This window comes from Nyctereutes procyonoides, unplaced genomic scaffold, assembly GCF_905146905.1.
Source record: "Nyctereutes procyonoides isolate TBG_1078 unplaced genomic scaffold, NYPRO_anot_genome, whole genome shotgun sequence".
NCBI classification, from domain to species: Eukaryota; Metazoa; Chordata; class Mammalia; order Carnivora; family Canidae; genus Nyctereutes; species Nyctereutes procyonoides.
The window spans coordinates 76417878-76436082 of record NW_026575140.1 but is presented as its reverse complement, the minus strand read 5'-3'; the positions used below and the strand labels follow the sequence as shown (position 1 = coordinate 76436082).

Here is an 18205-nt window from a genome sequence, read left to right as displayed (position 1 = left end):
CCATGAAGAGCTGTGATTAGAAGACAGGCCTATATTTCATTTTATATTCACAAAAATCTCCTTAGGTGGTCAAGCAGAACCAGCCCAAAATTCCGGATCAAGAATCAGAGGTGCAGACAGTTATAGAACTACCTTAGATCATTGAGCAAGAACATGGCAAGCCCGGTATTCAAATCCAGCTCCTACGCCTCGGAAGGCCAGCGCTCTCTTAGGCACATGGGAGCATGCCCGGCCTCAGAGTCCTGTGAAGGCACCGGCTGGCCTTCGTGGCAGGTCCTCGCAGGCCCTCCCACTAGGTACTGGGCGGGCCTCTCATCTGCCTGCTGTGGTCAATGTGAGCACTTACTGGAAGGGCTGAGGCCCTCAGAGAGTGATTGGAAATATGGCACAGGGACCTTTTATTTCACCAGGCCACGTGCCAAATGTGGAACAGTCTGGGTTGGAGGCAGCAGGCTTCGTCTCCTTTCCTGGTATTATGCTGCGAGCTTTTCCAGGCTGCCTGCACCTCATTAGAGTACAGGAGCCATGGCTGCAGGACTTGCAGGGAGACCAGGGGGACAGGCCTGCATCCGGCTGGGAGGGATGAACCTGGTCCTACCATGATGCCCTGTCTGAGGATGTCCCGCATTGTCCCCAACACTGGCAGTGAGAACCCCCTTCCATTAGAGGTCTCACCCCTGCTGAGTCCTTCCTATGGATTCTCACCTCTTCCAGGGCTAAAATACTTTGTTGGGGTGTGCTCCTTAAACCTTCTCTGAAACTCAGTTCCTGGCTCCCTGATCACAGCTCCCTGAGCTCTGCATGAGCTCCGACCCCTTAGTTACTCCTTCCTTCCTAAGATTTCCACCAGGCTATGCAATCATGGAGGTGCACAGCTTGTTAAAAGGTCCCTCTGTCCAGGCCCTGCCTTTAGCCAGCCTTGGCCAATCACCAGTTAGGTGTCCATTTGTGCAGATGTCCAGAAATGTCCTTACCCTTGGACGTGCACCAAAGATAGGTCTTGCAGTCCTATTTTAGAAGCCCCCCCACCAGGGAAGGACCCACTCCAAGAGGGTGCCCAATTTCACTGCCACCTCTCAGGTCTACTTCTTTTCCAGTTCTTTCTATCTCTAGCTCACTGTTCCACCTGCCTCCCTGATTCACTCATTCGTTCGACGAATATCCACCAACTACTCTCACTTTGCCAGGCCCAATGTCAACATTACGATGCTCCTAGAGAGAGGGAAACAGCATAGCAGTTAAAACTTTGAACTGGGTTCTGATGCTAATTCCTCTGCGTACTAGCTGTGTGACCCTGGGCTGTTTACTTAACATTTCTGGGCCTCTGTTTCAGCATCTGCAAAGTGAGGATACTGATAGACTTCAGAAAGTTGTGGGAGCATCACGGGAGCTATCTTAGAGGGCTTTGGGAGGCTTAAAAGTAACGTGGCTGGGAAAGGACCTAGAAAGCCAGGCAGTCCCAGTCTCCTGAGAACTGGCCTTTTAACTGACGGACACAAGCACACATACGTGACCCACCCCACAGAGTAACGACATTAAACTTAGTGGAGTATGCTCGGGAAAACTTTGCCTCCATCACACACACACACACACAGCAGGGGAAGAAAGTACAAAGAGGAAAAGCAGGTGGGTGAGGGCACAAAGGAAGCCTGCCTGCATGAGCTCCTACTCGAGGCGGTGGTCCAGAGTGATGGAGAGAGCACTGGATCAGGAGTCAGGAAATCTCAGAATCTAGCTTTACCGTGCAAAAGGCTTGGTGTTTGCCTTTGAACAAGATCTCCAGGTCCCCACCCTCAGCCCCATTCTCAGGCTGGGCTTCAGTTTCCTATGCTGAAAAATGAGGAAGAGGAGGAGCGACAAGTGCCTTCCAACAGTAGGACTGTTGGATCCTAAACTTGGGCAGTTCTCAGCAACAGCATGATCAGGAGTCAGGCCGCAGGAGATGCACGGACCTCACTAAATGACAGATCCATGGCTCTGCACAGTGCTCCCCCTGCCAACCTCCACCAAGCCTGCTGATTACAGCTCACTCCTTCCCAAACTTTCTCCCTCGTAACCACTTCCCAGCACTGGCTAGGACCCGACAGGGCTGGACTCCAGGAGGGTGTGTGTGTGTGCGGAGGCGAAGGGGCCCAGGGAGGGCTCCGGTGGGTACTTACCGCAGGCCCAGTGAAGGGCACATGGTCACAGTTCTCCTGCCAGGACTGGTTGAGGCTCTGGACAAACTCTTGGAAGAAAGCATGCGACTGGTTGAAAATGGAAAATCCCAGGATGTTGACACGATCATCCACCAGGCTGTCCATTCTCTGGAGAGAGAACTCCTGAAAGACCCAGGAGTCAGAGAACAGGGTTAGCAAGGGAGGAGGCGTGGGCTCGGCTGGAGCACGTCTGGGGCTCTCCAATTCAAACGAACCCTTGCTGGTAGTACTCGGCTAGGTACTAAAGGTCCAAAGGGAACCAGGAGCTGCTCTTCTGAGAGTTTGTGGTATTGGGGAAGAAGAAGAGGAAAAGAGAAGTAAGTAGAATGATCCCTGAGAAAGATACGTGTCCTGTTCATGGCACAGAGAGAGGGTAAAGCTAATGTGCCGGGGGAAGCAGGGCTGTGTCCACAGAAAGTATGACCCTTGAGCTAAGTCTTGAAGGAGGCAGAGGCGTCCTCTGGGTGGCAAATATGGATGGACAAAGGTGATTCCACAAAGAAGTCATCACAGTGGCTGTGATACGAAGGCACAGAGGTGAGAAAGTGTGGCCCTCTGGGTCAGAGGTCTGCGGTGTGCTGGGACAGGGCCCTGCTCTTTCAAGTGTGGTCTTAGGAGTACCTGCCAATGGAATGCTCTGACGTTTCTTTAAAAAAAAAAAAAAAGGTGACAATTCCTGGGCCTCACTCGACACCAACTGGATCTGAATCACCTGAGCTGAGGCCCTGGGCATCTGCGTTTTCAGCAGGTCCCAAGGTCACATGCGTAGCAATATTTGGGAGTCACTGGGGGAGCATGTGGGACGCTGGGGGTGAGGGAATGGTGAGAGATAAGGCTGGGGAGGCGAGCAGGGGCCAGAGCACAGCAGCCTGACCAGCAGGCTAGGGAGCCCGCACTTTATCCTGTACGTGATGGGATCCGACAGGACTGTCAGCAGAGGAGTGACAAAGCCAAGTCTGCTTTCAAAGAATCTCAGCCTGACAGTCTACATGTAGCATTGTGCCTTCACTTATTATTATATTTTCCCATTCATTTAACAGATATTTAAGTGCTTATCATGAGCCAGACCCAGGCACACAAGATATTCTAGAAACAAAATGCACAAACAAGAGAGAGGCATGTCCTGCTCTCAAGGAGGCTGGGGGTTAATGGAAGAGGCAGACTAGGCACACAGGCAGATACCACTTCAGCCGTCTATGGGAGCGATATTGGGGAGGCTGCTACTTTAGACGAGGCCATCAGAGAGACCCCATGCGGGGCAGTGACATTTAAAAGCTCAAGGGATTTCCGCCTAGGACCCATGGCCCTCTTCCAGTGCCCTGGCTGAAGACAACTGTTCTCTCAGCCAGCTAAAACCTGCAGGCATGAGTCCCCCCGAGGCTAGCCAGTGTCAGAGGGAGAAGCATCGCCCTCCCCGGCAGGGCTGAGCTCCAAGTCCAAGACCTCTGAGGCTCTCTGCAAGGAATCCAGGCAAAGGGGGTGTGCATTTATTCAGGTCACCAATCCTGCTCCTGGAAGAAAGCCTTCCAGGGCAGGGCAGGTCATCTTCACACCCTGAAGTCACATTATCACACGTTCATACTGAGCACCTCACACAGAGCTCCACAGCCCGTGGGCACTCAGTAGTTAGAGACCCCAGGACGTAGTCGGCAGCCACTCAGCCCAACCAGATAGATGGCAGGTGCCCTGAGCTTACTTTCTGGCTAGGCTGAGACACTGATTTCCTTCAGGCAGATTCTTTTTCTTAAGACTTGGCTCCTTGAGGGCCCTGGCCCGTCCCCTGAATCCTCACTCGCACGTACAGATGCTGCCAAGGTCCGAGGCCACAGGCCCAAGCTCCCCTGCCCAGAGTCCAGCCTGATTAACTGCAGCTTACAGACTGAGGTTACAAGGATTCCTTTGGAGCCTCCAACCCCTGACGGTGGGGAGTCGGCTGAGGATTAAATATATTTTGGATCCTGCCACATTCCCATTAGGGGAACACAGACGTGCCAGAGAACATATCGATTCATAAACTGATATTATCTCCGGGCTCTCGAACAGGGCAGCTGCCCATGCGCTGTGGGCTACCGGCAGCACGAGGGGCAGATGGCTAATAAGAAGAGATGCATTTGGCAAGGGAGGGTGGGGGTGGGGGGACAGAGCCAGGCTGCTGTCAGGCAGCTGGGGGCCTCAGCAGCTGGAAGATGTCCCCTCTCCCTGGACTTCCTTGTCAATGTGGCACATTGTCACCCCTCCACATCCCGCCCCCCAACAGGCGATGGAAGGAGGCCCATTTCGAGGGAGCCCTGGTGTCTTGGACGTCTACAGCAGCAGCAGGAGCATAGAGTGAATAAGGGCTTTGGTGTTCAAGTCCAGATTCCACGCTACTGGATGTATGACCTCAGGGAAAGTCTGTAACCTCTCTGGGCTTCAGATTCTCATTTTGTAAAATGGGAACGATAATGACGGCAGCCTGACAGGTTGTTTCAGGGAACACACAAAATGCATGCGACAGGCTTTCACATCATATTTGGCACATGGAAGCGCTCAACATACGACAATTACCGAAATACGACCCCGAGATCTTGGGCACCTTCCAGCCCTCTCTACCTTAGTTCCCACCTGCTCTGAAAACGTGAGTTGGGAAGGTGCATCCTTCAACTCTTGTGTTCTGAGCAGAGGAAGAACGAATGAGTTAATTACAGACAATTAGAAACAGCCCTTCCAGAAGTCAGCCTGTCTGTCTTCTCGCTTTTAATTCCTACCTTCTTATCCCTCAATTATATCCTTTTTCAAAGGCCCCCTTAAGATAAAAAGATCCAGGAGCTTCCCTGATAATTCATTCTATTTATAATGACTCATGGGAGAGCTTGCAAAAGGACAAGAAAGGCAGTGGTGTGTTCTCTTATCATAATTTCCTGGGACACTCTAGACTCTACTCCCCGAGTGCCCTCTCAGTTAGGAAGTGCCTCTTTATGTCTAAACTTGGCTCTCCTATTGCTGTTGAAGGCTGATTTCTAAATGAATAATGGGAAACCGCCGACCACTGCCAGTTTCTAGACAATGGGCAGCTTCTAAGCCAGTGTTTCCCAAAATGCATTCCTCAGGACACTAGCTTTTTCCAGGATGTTAATAGAAATTTCACAGAAACAAGGTTCCCTGTTAAGGTGAGAACACACTGCATATTATATCTGCCTTTTCAAGATTTCTAACACACAGTAGAATATTATTAATGGTTTTAAGAAGTCCTGCAGCAAAACAGCTTGTTTAAATTTTGTTCAACCCAGAACCTTCCAAATGTTATTAACATGAAACACTTCTTGGATGCCTGGGTGGCTCAATGGTTGAGCAACTGCCTTTGGCCCAGGGCGTGATCCTGGAGACCCGGGATGGAGTCCCACATCGGGCTCCTGCAGGAAGCCTGCTTTTCCCTCTGCCTGTGTCTCTGCCTCTCTCTCTCTGTATCTCTCATGAATAAATAAAAATATTTTAAAAAAAGAAACATTTTTTTCTCCCAAAACCCATGAGGGTCTCACAGTAGTGTTCTACAAAATGTACTTTGGGAACTGCTACTCTTTTTCTGGGAGAGACAGAGCCTATGTGCCTGTGAGCAGGCAGGTGGAGAGAGAAAATCTCAAGCAGCCTCCACGCCCTGCATGGAGCCCAACATGGGGCTGGATCTCACGACCCTGAGATCATAACCTCAGCCAAAATCAAGAGTCAGACGCTTAGCCGACTGAGCCACCCAGGAGCCCTGGGAAATACTATTCTAAACACATTCAAGGAAACATGGATTATAAACCCAAAATCAAGTGGTGGAAACATTTTGCTGAGATCGATATTTCATAAACTTAACAAATTTCAGGCCTGGAGGGGATGAAAAGCCTTCTGGTCCTGCTGCCCACCACGAGCTCAAAGAATACACACCTGGCTCTCTCAGGTTTCCTGCTCCTCCAACCCCACAGCCTGGCTGGCTGCAACCTTACTTGAAATGAAAGAAAGAGCCGGAAGCCATGGGGTCGAACAGGTTCTTACGGGGGAGGGGGGAGGGCTTCATTCTCTTCTTATAAATGGTTCAGGAAGGGAAACCCTAAGGGTCTCCACTCCCAAAGGGAATGGATTCCATCGCTGTGACAGCAGAGGAGCCAGGGTGAAGAACAGAGCTGGTGGCGGTCTGCTAAAGCCACGCAGCAGAGCAGACCAAGGCCAAATCTTCCGTTACTCCAAGTCTGCACGAGTCTGTGACAGCCCCCACACTGCCATCACCTTCTCACATCACCTTCTTTCTCTCCAAAGGTCCATATATTCCCAGAGAACAACAGTGTCTGCCTCGGTTTTGAATTTACCCACGTGGCACCTTGCGTGTCTGATCCCCAGAAGCTGGATGGTAAATGTTGACTGAGGAATGTTGATTGAAGATGTTTCTCATTGATTGAGGACCCTGGGGTCCTCAGTGTGCCTAAACTTACCACAAGTCTGCAGTCTTCCTCCTCCAGAAGACGTAAGAATAGGAGTAAAATCTGCACCACCCCCGATTATCTTCTGGAGGTTGCATCATTGTATTTTGAAAAACAAATTCCTGACAGCTTGTTTCCTTATCACTTGGCTTTCATGTTAGAACATTTTTAAATGGGTATGCATGCGTGCATGTATGTGAAGGGGTGTGTGTGGGAATTTTTGAGCGTGTAATGATTTGCAGGGAACCAAATAAACTACAGTTGAAGGTCATGTCGCAGCCATGGGTGGATTCAGGGGAAACCCTTGGGTGAGGGGCATTTTGAACAGGCCCAGAAGGAAAGCCTCATGGCTACGAGCTTGAGAGCAACATGGAAAGGTCATCAGGAATGGTACGACTCGGCTCGGCACCCCTCACTTTCTCCAGCAGGTGTGACACGTCCAGTGTCCTGGTCTAACAACAGGCATCCACTCACCAGCTGCCTGCAGAGACCTCACGGCTCCCCAGTCACCAAGCTAGGAGCATGGACGGCTGTGAGTTGAGGTACAAGGTCAGTTGACTAGAGCTGAAAGCACGAGAGCTCTGAATGATCCAGATTTATAGTTCCTGTGCTTGACTTTAAGGAGAAAAGCAGGAAGCTAACGCATAGGCTCCTGGGTACAATCCATCCCCTACCTCTACATCACTTGGGCCTGGGCCTGGGTGAGACAGGAAGTAGCAGAGATGACGTTCTACGATGTTCCATCTGCCCAGCAGCGCCTTCTCTCTTTTATTTCTAACCCAGTAAGTGCTTTACTAACTATTCCCCCAGCTACCTGAGCTAGAAACTCCAAATTTTCCTTCATCTTTTCATTCTACTTCTGGTCAGTTGCCACTTTTGTCAAGTCTATCTCTTGAATGTTCCCTGAATGTCTCTGAAGTCTGTCCTTCCTTTTTCAACCCCACCACGTCAGGCCTACGTTTTCCCTTTGCAACAGCCTGTTGCCGGAGACCACACCTCTGATCTCAGGAGACGTGGCCACTCCATCGCCCAACTCCCAGGTAGCACTGACATGGATGGCAGTGTGAGCGGCGGTCCCTGGAGCTGTGCAATGTGGTGGTCTCCTCGTGACACATCAGAATGTAGTAGAAAGAGCACAGGTTCCGAAATAAGACGATCCTGGGTTCCAATCCTGATTTGGCCACAAGCTGAGCGGGTGATCCCGGGCAGGTCAGTAACCTCTCTGAATTGCAGCCTGTCACCTGTAAAATGCAGGGGAAGAACATCTACCTTGCAGGGGTGATCCACGGAAAGTGGCTGGCGCATAACAGGCACTCATGACACGTGAGTCCTGTTCTCTCCAAACACAGTCCATCCTCCATGCTGCCCCCTTCTCACTCCTTCTCCTGGTTCCCATGCCACGAGCTGGATCCCCTGACAAAGGGAACTAGCTGGCCTGGGGGCTTCTCTTCCCTCCTCTTCCCCCTCATTCTCTAAGAAGCTTTTCTTAGCTACTTGTCAAACGAGAAAAGTTTTGCTTAACAAGTCACCATAAGGTGTTAATTGCTTGGTGTGGCTATTTGTGTCAAGACAGAAGGCTTGACGTTCTAGATCTTCCATCCATAAATAATTATAACAGAGCGATGCTTACAATAATAATAATGGCTACAATTTTATTGACCACCAGCTGTGTGCCTGGAAGAACAAAGTCGCTTCACAGGCAGGATTTCAATTCAGGCTGGTAGCAGCCCCTATGACACAGGAGGTCTCGTTGCCCTTGTGTGCCTCAAGGAACCGAGACCCAGACTATTGAAGTGGCTCTCCCTAGGGCAGAGAGCTGTAAACAAATGGGTCTGGATTCAAACCCAGGCCCCGCTAACTTCAGAGCCAGTGCTCCATGTTCTCAAAGCACCTCCTCTCCACTGCGTGGCCTCAAAGTGGAAGTGACCAAGGGCCAGAGGCACGATGCATTTACTCTGAGATGCTGTAAAACAGCTGGCAAAATTGAGTTAAAATTGATTTCAGAAGGTACAACTCAACTTCAAGACCCACGAGAAGATTTACAGCTACAACATGAATACCGGTGGTCTGAGTAATGGGATTACCCAATCAGCTAAATCTCTGCAGGAGAAGGATTTTAATTGCAAAGGGGTCTGGGGCTTGGCATGGGCCCCAGACTGAACAACTGAACGATGATCCTGAGAACACAGGAGAGCTGAGGTTTGCTCTACACCATGTCTGTTCAGCACGAAGAACCCAGAGAAGGGATATGAGAGGGATACACCAGGGTGAAGCAGGTGCGGAGGGTTGTCTGGAAATAAAGGTGGTATAACTGAAGATGTGTGTGGCCAAGGGGCACAGAAGTAGGCAGGGATGCGGTTTCATGGCCTTGGCCGTCTTGTGTGCCTTGTTCAGGAGTCTTGGCCATTCCTAAGACCCCTCTACGGTCACCATCATTTGAGCCGCAGATGCTTCCCTGCTGTCTCACTCATTGGGCTGTCTCATTCAATGCTGCATCCCTACTGCCTAGAGGAAGCCAGTGACCCCAAAAGCTGGCTCACCAGTTTAATTAAATGATTAGGAGAATAATTGTTCTGGACAGAGCAGGGATAAATGTGGAGGTTATTTTAAGTCATTTACTGTCTACTGGTATTTTGTCCTAGATTTTCCTCACTGAAACCCCACATTTCAAAAGCAGTCTTTGTTTTTACATTTTTTAATCTCTTTATTTTTACCTCTTTTAATTTGACAAGTTTTCTAAGTACAAAGTAGGGAAAATAGCACTTCACCGTGTTGATGTGAGGCTTAAAAGAGATAACGTACAGGAAAAGCACTCTGGAGACTCAAAGGATGATATGAACTCCTTGAGTTATTAGTATTAGTCATAGTAACAATAAAATCACTCAAGGAATGCATTCCACTTGCACTTTGAGGCATTGTTCACAGGCAGTGAGGAGACCGCGTGGGGAGGAGGCCACCAGATGTGCCACAAAGGTGAGCCTCTCCACCCCTACATGAAGCCTTCAGCCCTCGTTGGCCTAAGAAGCTAACAGCCGCCTTCCTGCCAGCCCCACAGGCAACCCCTGAAAGGTGCCATCCTGATGCCTGACAACCTGTGAAGTCTCCCTGAATTTGGCCACCTGGGCCCCATCAGGTTGTGACTTTTTTTTTGCAGACCCTTCGCTCCAGAACTGGTTCCTGCTCTTAACACCCTTGCTTTTTGGCTGCTTGCGCCCAAGACTATGCCCTTGATCTCTTCACCTCCGTGCCCAGCCCTGGCCTCTCGCTGCCTGAGAGGGGGTGGGCAGCACTTGCATCACCCAAATCACAGGCCGCTTATTAAACATCAATCTACTACTGAGTTAATAACATTAAGTATTTCTGTGGAAGTAGACAGAAGGGTAGTAGATACCTGTAAGTATCAGGTATCTACTGGGCCTCATAAGCTCACTCAGGGTGGACAGGACATTCATATTCCCATTTGGGGGAAGAAGGAATGAAGGTTCCTGGACTTAAGTGTCTTGCCCAAAAGACAGACATGGGATTCGGATCCGGGTACCAGCATACAAGATCAGTGCTTACTACCCTATGCCTCCCTACTGTATACCCGGAACTTGGTCACCAGGAGACACAGCATAAACTCAAATGTATGTGCCCCTGACTGAGGTTAATGACTGACAACTTTTAAGGTTTTCACCCCAGGAGCAACTGACAACGCCAAAAGATCCCAATTTCTTAAGCCATTATTATGAAGCTGGATTGATGGAAGATATCCTTGAGACCAAACTTGAACTCCGTATCCCTTCCACCCCAATCTGATCCCCTCCCTCGGTTACTTGTGAATGTGACCCTTACCCACCCATCATTTAATCCAGAATTTGTAACACCTGTCCTGCTCCTTCTATTCTCTCACGCTCCCCATCTCATTCCTTCCCGTGCATATTCATTCATGGTTGTCGGAGAACATTTTACATCGTCAACACCTCCTGCATCTTTCCCCTTCCCACCATCCCCATCACCTCTGCCTCAATTCAGAGTTTCACCAGCTTGTTCTTGGACTACCAACTAATTGGTTTCCCAGTCCTGCATTTCTCTAAGCTCCTTCTTGGTGCTATTGCTGGAGGGATCGGTCTAAACTACACATTTGATCGTGAGTCCCTCTCCACCTCCCAATGCTCTTTACTGCAAACAGGACAAAAGTTAACTCCTTAGTTTGACATGCATGTCTTTTCATGCTATAATTCCTGTCTACCCCTCTGCTCACTCTTCACCTTGACCTCCTCCATCACCAAAACCAGACAGAACTGGCCACTGCTTCATTTGGGCCACCACCATACCTATTGTCACTTAGAGCCTTTTATCGCAAGAGTTTGTTCAAAAGGACTGGGTGCTCTAGAGACAAATGCACTCACAGTACCAGCATTTACACAGGTGCACAACATAGAGAGAGAAGTCAATGTTATTGGGGCACCTGGGTGGCTTAGTCAGTTGAGCATCTGACTCTTGATTTTGGCTCATGTCATGATCTCAGGGTCATGAAGATAGAGTCTTGTATCAGGCTCTGCACTAAGCACAGAGTCTGCTTGGGATTCCTTCTCTCCCTCTCCCTCTGTTCCTCACCCCCCTCCTCCCGCCACCATTTGCTCTCTCTCAAATAAATAAAATCTTTAAAAAAATAAAGAAGTCAACACTATTATAAGCTTAAGGAGGAAGTGCCTGTCAGGCTGCCCCTCATCTTACCCCATGGTAAGAAGGACCTTTTGACTTCTCAAGGCTTCTTGAGGGCTATAGTCATTCATTTTTTTTTTTTCCAGGAACCCAATGCATGGAAGAGGCCAGGCCCCAGACCCGTGGCTCCCAAGGGCCCTCTCAACCTTTCTCAGGAAAGCCCTGGAGCTCCCAGGAGCCCAGAGTCTGCTGGGTACCATTCTACCCCCACTTGCCCTCGCACCCCCCCCCCAACCCAGGTTCCGGTCTATTAATTGCATCAAAGCCTCTGCTCTCTGCAGGCTGGGCAACTGCTTTCTGTGGAATAGGTCTTTGAAGAAAGTAGCAGTTGGGAGGCTAATTCATACCTGTCAGCCATTCCATTTAATGGGAGATTTGGTCCTAAACCTCTCAGCCCCCAGATCTCCTGGATTCTTTTCCCTGCATGCTTCCTATTCATTTAGCCCTGTGACCAAAACACGCATATCTGTTCCTCCCAGGGACCCTGTCCCTTCTCTGCTTTTTCTTTCCCGACATGAATCCACAAACAGGACTTCAAACGCAGACCATATTTTGTCTTGCTCATTGATCTGTTTCCCTGTATTTGCCCCATGCCTGGGCTTAGCAAATGCTCAATACACATTTACTAAATGAATTAATTCACCTGTAAACACCCATTAGAGTGGAACCACCTTTCCAAAGGCTTCAGGTCATTTGCTCCCCGGAAGAGGAAGGCAGAGGCCAGCGGGGAAGAACCCTCCCACTTCCACCCCAGCAGCTTGTGACCATCTTCATTTTGTACTTGGAAGACTGGTCTGTGCCTCTGGGACTCAATAAGTGGTTATTAACTGTGAAGCTGAAACCTCCGAGGGTCAACCTGACATGAGAAATAGTGGACACTGTGCTCTCCCCTTAGGCTGGGGAAGTGCGACTGCTTCTCTGCAGGCTGCTTCCTTTATCAGGCATCGATTCCTTACCTCTGAGGTGCCCTGCACTCAGGATCCATTGATCAGGCCTCCCGCCTATACACATCAGGTATTAAACTTCTCTCGTCCCAGAACCCAACTCATTAGCCTCAGGCATGTGGAGCCTCAAGGCACTCCGACCCCCATCTCACTAGGGGTATAAGGAGGTTTTAAGGAAGATGAGTGATGTTGTCAATCGGTAGCCTCTGCCCGTTGCATCTCTGCAGCAGGACCAAACGATGGGCTCCCATAGGGGCAGGGAGTCTCGCTGGTTCTGACATGCCCAAGATCAGTCAGGACATATTATGCAAGTAAGGCGGGACCAGGACTCAGGCCACTGGGCTCTCAGATTTCTTCCTACAGGAGAGGGAAATGTACACAACAGGAGATCTTTAGATCTCGGCCCTCTTCACCTATTTGTTCCACAAACACATGAGCATCGCCTGTAGGATACACATCATGTTAGGCATTAGATATACAAAAAGAACAAATCGTGTCCCTGTCTTCAAGATGTATATACTTAGCAGCAAGCAGGAGGCAAGTCCCAGACAGCTGGTCAATATGAGTGCTCGGGGTGCAGAAAAAGGTGGTCTCTTTTATCAGAGTTTCTGTTGATACTCCTAAGCTGAGAGCTGGCTGCAAGACGAGGCCTGAAAGATGAGCAGGAGCCAGCCAGATGGAGAGGTGGGAGGAGGAGCTTCCCAGTCGGAGAAATGACAACATGCACAGAGCCCCAGGAGCGAGGGTGTGTGATAAATTCAGGGGACGGCAAGTCTCTCAGTCTGGCTGGGGTGAGCTGTGGGTGGTGGGGAACGGGGCAGGGTAAAGCCCAGAGGGAAGTGGTAGGAAGCTGCTTTGGACATCATCCTAAAGGTAATGGGGAGCTACTGAAGGGCTCTAAGCAAGAGAGAGCATCAGGAATGGTTTCAGGAGGATCTTAACTCTTAGGCAAGATAGAAATCCAGCTTTGCTGGCTCATGGGAGAGGCATCCACCGTGCGGGTTGTTGCCGGAGGCTTCAGCCGGATGGGCAGGTGTCATGCTCACTGCTGGGCTGTGAATGTGAGGTGTCAGAACCACAAAGATGTGGCCGGGGGAAGCCTCAGATGGTGATGAATTGAGCTGTTGATGCCTTTGACATGGAGTAGAGCCTGATGCTGGGGATAGAGAAGCTGGATTGCTTAATAATAACAGCACTTGCTACTCCTAATGGTGCTTATAATACAATAGCACTTATAATGTAATAATAATAATAATGCGATTTGCCATAATGTCTTTTATTCTCAGACTCCCTATGCTTCCCAAACATTCATTAAATCCCAAACACTCTTCTCAGCAGGGCCCAAATTCTTCAGGGCTAGGTGCCTCTGTGGAAGCTGCAGCAGGCCAAGTGGACTCATTACCCCTGTACCCTTGGTTCTCGGTCTTCTCTCAGGTTTACAGACCACCATCGGGAGCTGGGGGTGCTTCCTGTCCAGAGCCCTGCAGCAGGCATGGGCCAGCAGAGAGAATCTGGCTGTATCATCTCTCAGGGGATGTGCTACTTCCTGCCCCAAGACTCTCCAGTCTCTTCTTCCTGGTTCCCTGGCTAGATCTCTCCTTGTCCATCCTTTCAGCAGGTGATGGGGGGGGGGCAGATGGCAAGAGAAATAAACTGACTTACCAGGTTGGCACATGTGATAGGCAGGATTCTAAGGTGACCCCCCTGAGACTCCTTCTCACGCCCCAACTCTCTCAAATACACACATACTCCCCGGGGGACTAGGGCTATGATGGGTTCTACTCCCATGACTAGGTTATGCTAGAAGGTACAGCTTATCCAGGTGGTTCTGACCTAAGCACATGAGCTCTTTAAAAACAGTTTTCTCTGGCTGGCTACAGCAGAGGAAGTCACAAAGGTTGAAAGTGTGGGAAGGGCTGGTGCAGAGGAAGCTTCTCTGTTGGTGAGATGAGGTGGAGATGTCACAGAGGTGGTCTCAGGCGAAGACCAGAGAGTGGCCTCTGAATGCTGAGAGTAGTCCCCAGCCAAGAGCTGGGAAGAAAACAGAGATTTCAGTCCTATAACCACAAGGACATGAATCCAGCCAACAGAAATGAGCCTGGAAGAGGCCCCTAATATCCAGATGAGAATACAGCCAGCTGCCACCTTGATTTCAGCCCGAGCGTGGCAGCCATGCCATGCTGGACATCTGACCTATGGAACTGTGAGCTAATAACTGGTATTATTTAGGCTACTAACTCTGTAGTCATTTGTTGTATGGCAACAGAAAATTCATACAGCACATAAAAAGCCATAAACATGAATTTGATAAGGACAAGGTGTGGGCTGGGAGGTCAAGGGCAAATTCTCAGCTCTACAAGCTCAACACTTGTGGAATGAATGACATTAGCCAAGGCTCTCAAACTTCTCTGGGCCTCGTAGAACCAGAACACCTATCGGATACTGATATATTAAGGGCTCAAAATCCCAAACGTAAGAGCTTGGAATGGTATCTGGCACACCAGTGGCACCCAGAACCAGGGAGTGTCTGCTGTGATGATGCCAGCTATAGAAATGGGTAGATTTTTATGATCAGACTCTTGGTGGGATATAATGGGGGATTCCTGGATCACCGGACAGAGGGGGAGGCCAAGGCATCGCTCACTGAATTAATGGAACTTCTGAATCTTTAACAAATTTGTGACAGAGGGCAAGGTAGGTCTTCTGTTCTCCCAAAGCTCTATTAGAGAGAAGGCCTGGGCAGTCAGAAGGGGACGTTACCATTATGTTTCCAGAGATACTGAACCAGAGTAGTCCCCAGAGTCTAGTTCTTATTTCAATTTGATTTATTTCATATACACAGTCTGGTGCACCCAATCAGCGACACACACAGACGTTGATGAGAGAGTGTGCGTGCGTGTGTGGGTATGTGTGTTGGGGCAGACACAAGGAACAAGTTTCAATTTCTATTAAATGGATGATACACAAATATCTCAACCTTAGTTCTGAGAGTCCCGGGGGACCCACGTTCACTGTCATGCTGTTTGTCAAACATCAGCAAAGAGGTTGTCTGATAATTGGCTCCTCCGATGCGAAACAGTTTTTTTTCACCTCCACTAGGGTCTCTAAACCCCCTATCGAATGCTTCTTCAGTTTCCATTGATTTTCCTGGCAATACTCGTTCTGCTTTCACATCCCCGGCCCCACGTGGTAAGGATTCAAGTGTATTTGGAAGCTCCTGCCTCAGCTTTAAAAACCAGGGCCCACTGCGAAGTGCAGGTGCCAGGCTCCTCCCTCCAACCCAAGGCTCTGGGATAAAGGCCTAATTGGGTCATTTCCATTTTCAATGATCCTGCATCCCTGCTACTGGTGCCTGGTTCTTCCAGGATAACTGACAACGATGCCTCATTTCCCCTCCTCAGATAGACTGATTAATCAGCCCCAGCTGAGACCAACTCTTGCTTTGGGTAGAGAGCAGATGAACAAACACAAATGGAGTATCTCAAATATGGCAGTTCTTGGAGAAGCCTCCAATGCAGTTTGGGATGATTCTTGTGGTCTTCTGGGCTTGCCAAGGGGAGCATCCTTGCCCAGCATGACTTGGTGAGTAGCCACACACCCGCCAGCCCAGACAGGCACTGGCTTGAGTCAGATGCCTCTTGGCCCACAGCCCTATACTGGGTACTCTCTAGAGTAAGGGGAGAGAAGTTTCAGAAGCTCTGAGAAAGGAGTGGCCACCTGAAGAGTGGCACTAACACAGGTGGATGGGGTATTAGAAATGAGCCCTGCCAGGCCAGGGTTGCCTGGAGCTCCAGCTGAAGTTAATCTATACTACAGGGCATCTTGAGTTGGGTCCAGACTTGTGCCCACTGTCATCTGTCCCCCTGACAGCCACCACTGCTACCAGCAGCTTTCCTTCTCCAGGGCTCAGGCTTGGAAGGCCCTACCCATAGGGGAGGACAGAGAATGGGCCACTCTGCCAGTCCAGGCCGAATTGTTGGCCCATCAGGTACTTATTAGACACTGCTTCGTGAGCACCTCAGGCCACCCTGCCGAAAGAACTGGCCAGATCTCCCTACCTTTCCCCAGGCAGCCCTGGCTTCAATTCTCTCTTCAGGTCACTGGCACCCATTACCTTGCAGAGGGACAACTGTCGACAGCTATCCAGTGAGCTCAGAGTGCCTTGGCCATTTGTGACAAGCCACCATCCCACTTACAGTGTTAGCTCGGGTCCACGTGGGACTCAACCTTCCCTCTTCCCCTGCCTTCCACGGAAGAGGGAAAGTTGGCTGCCTGTGTGTGACATAATGAAGGCTCTGAAAGGCTCTCCCCATCCTCAAATGCCTTCCTCACCAACATCATGATTTTCCATTGTCCACTTCCTTGGCTAAGGCCTCAGTTAAAAAAGCAAACGTTGTGACAAATACCCACCATTTGCTTCAACGTGGATAGAACTGGAGGGTATTATGCTGAGAGAAGTAAGTCGGAGAAGGACAAACATTATATGGTCTCATTCATTTGGGGAATATAAGAGATAGTGAAGGGGACTATAGGGGAAAGGAGAGAAAATGAGTGGGAAATATCAGAGAGGGTGACGGAACATGAGAGACTCCTAACTCTGGGAAATCAACGGGTGGCGGGGGGGCAGGGGGATGGGGTGACTGGGTGATGGGCGTTGGGGGGCATGCTTGATGGGATGAGCACTAAGTGTTGTGCTATATGTTGGCAAATTGAACTCCAATAAAAAAATACCAAAAAAAAAAAAAAAGAGAGAGAGAGAGAGAGAGCAAATGTTAAGACATTAAACTGTGTGTATCCTTCAGAGAATGTTCTGCTCATCCCCTATCTCCAGCTAGCTAATCCCCATAGTCCCTCTGGGTGTAGCCACCTCCAGGAAGCCTTCTCTGAACCTGTCAGACTGGGCCAGGGGCCCCTCTGATGGCCCCCAAATGCCCCATGAATATCCTCATCACTTTACTTAATCTGTCGATTTATAATAATTCATTTGATTTACAATAATTTATCTCCCCCTCTAGTCTGATCTCCTCGAAGATGGGACTTTATTCATTGCTACCTCCCTGACAGTGAGTGCTCAGTTCATGCTGACCCGGGGAATATGTGGGCCTGTGGGCCTCTTCCCTCTACTCCTGGCTTGTTCTGAGAGCTCGGGTGAGTCATGAGCCCTCCTCAGTCATTCTCCACAATTGTGAAATGCTGAGATTCAGTTAGATGCTCTCAAAGGTCCCCGAAGGTGATGCTATCCTCATCCATTCCCATACTGGCACAAACTGGATTTGGAGACTGGGGAGGCCCGTCATCCATCAGGGAACGTAGGCTGGGCACGGGAGACTGGACAGCTGTTTCTGGGCAAAGGGGAGCTCACAAGCCAGGGGTGCTGGGGGCCACTGGAGGGATAAGCATGGCAGACCAGGACCCTGAAAAGCCACGTAGAGGAAAGTCACCTGCTTCACATGGGAAACAGGCTGGCCCAGAAAGTTACTCAGCCACTTATCATATATTCATCCAGTCCGTGGAGTCAACAGCACTTCAGAGTTAAGAGGTCTTTGGACACCCTCTAGTTTATTGGCAGGGGAAAAAGGACTTATTCAAGTTACATGTGTGATCAGTTAGCGGGACAGCCAACACAAGATCCCGGGCCTGCCATTGGCGACTCCCAAAAAGTCCAGCAACTCTGTGGGACAGATGGGGTTACATCTGACCTGAACCTTGCTTTGCTGGCTCTGGCTCCATCTCTCTCCAACACCCCAACTCCCTTGTTCCAGCCCCAGTGCTACTGTGCTCTTGCTCAGACCCATACCTTACCTCTGCCCACGTGTCAGTCCCCCATTCTCATCTCTAACCATCCCTTCAATAAACGATTAAAGGAAACCACATCTGTAAACCTTTCTCATGCTCCCAAAGAAGCACTAAATGCTCC

The 18205-nt window shown here is 49.8% G+C and overlaps 1 protein-coding gene across 2 annotated transcripts in view; it reads right to left on the bottom strand.

The window, feature by feature from the left end:
• Positions 1-18205, bottom strand: part of GRIK4 (glutamate ionotropic receptor kainate type subunit 4) — a 421461-nt gene that overhangs the window by 112827 nt on the left and 290429 nt on the right. For both annotated transcript variants that reach the window (XM_055306214.1, XM_055306215.1), the window contains exon 10: positions 2160-2321. In XM_055306214.1, the coding sequence (XP_055162189.1) occupies positions 2160-2321 (162 nt within the window). The remainder of the gene's footprint in view (positions 1-2159; positions 2322-18205) is intronic.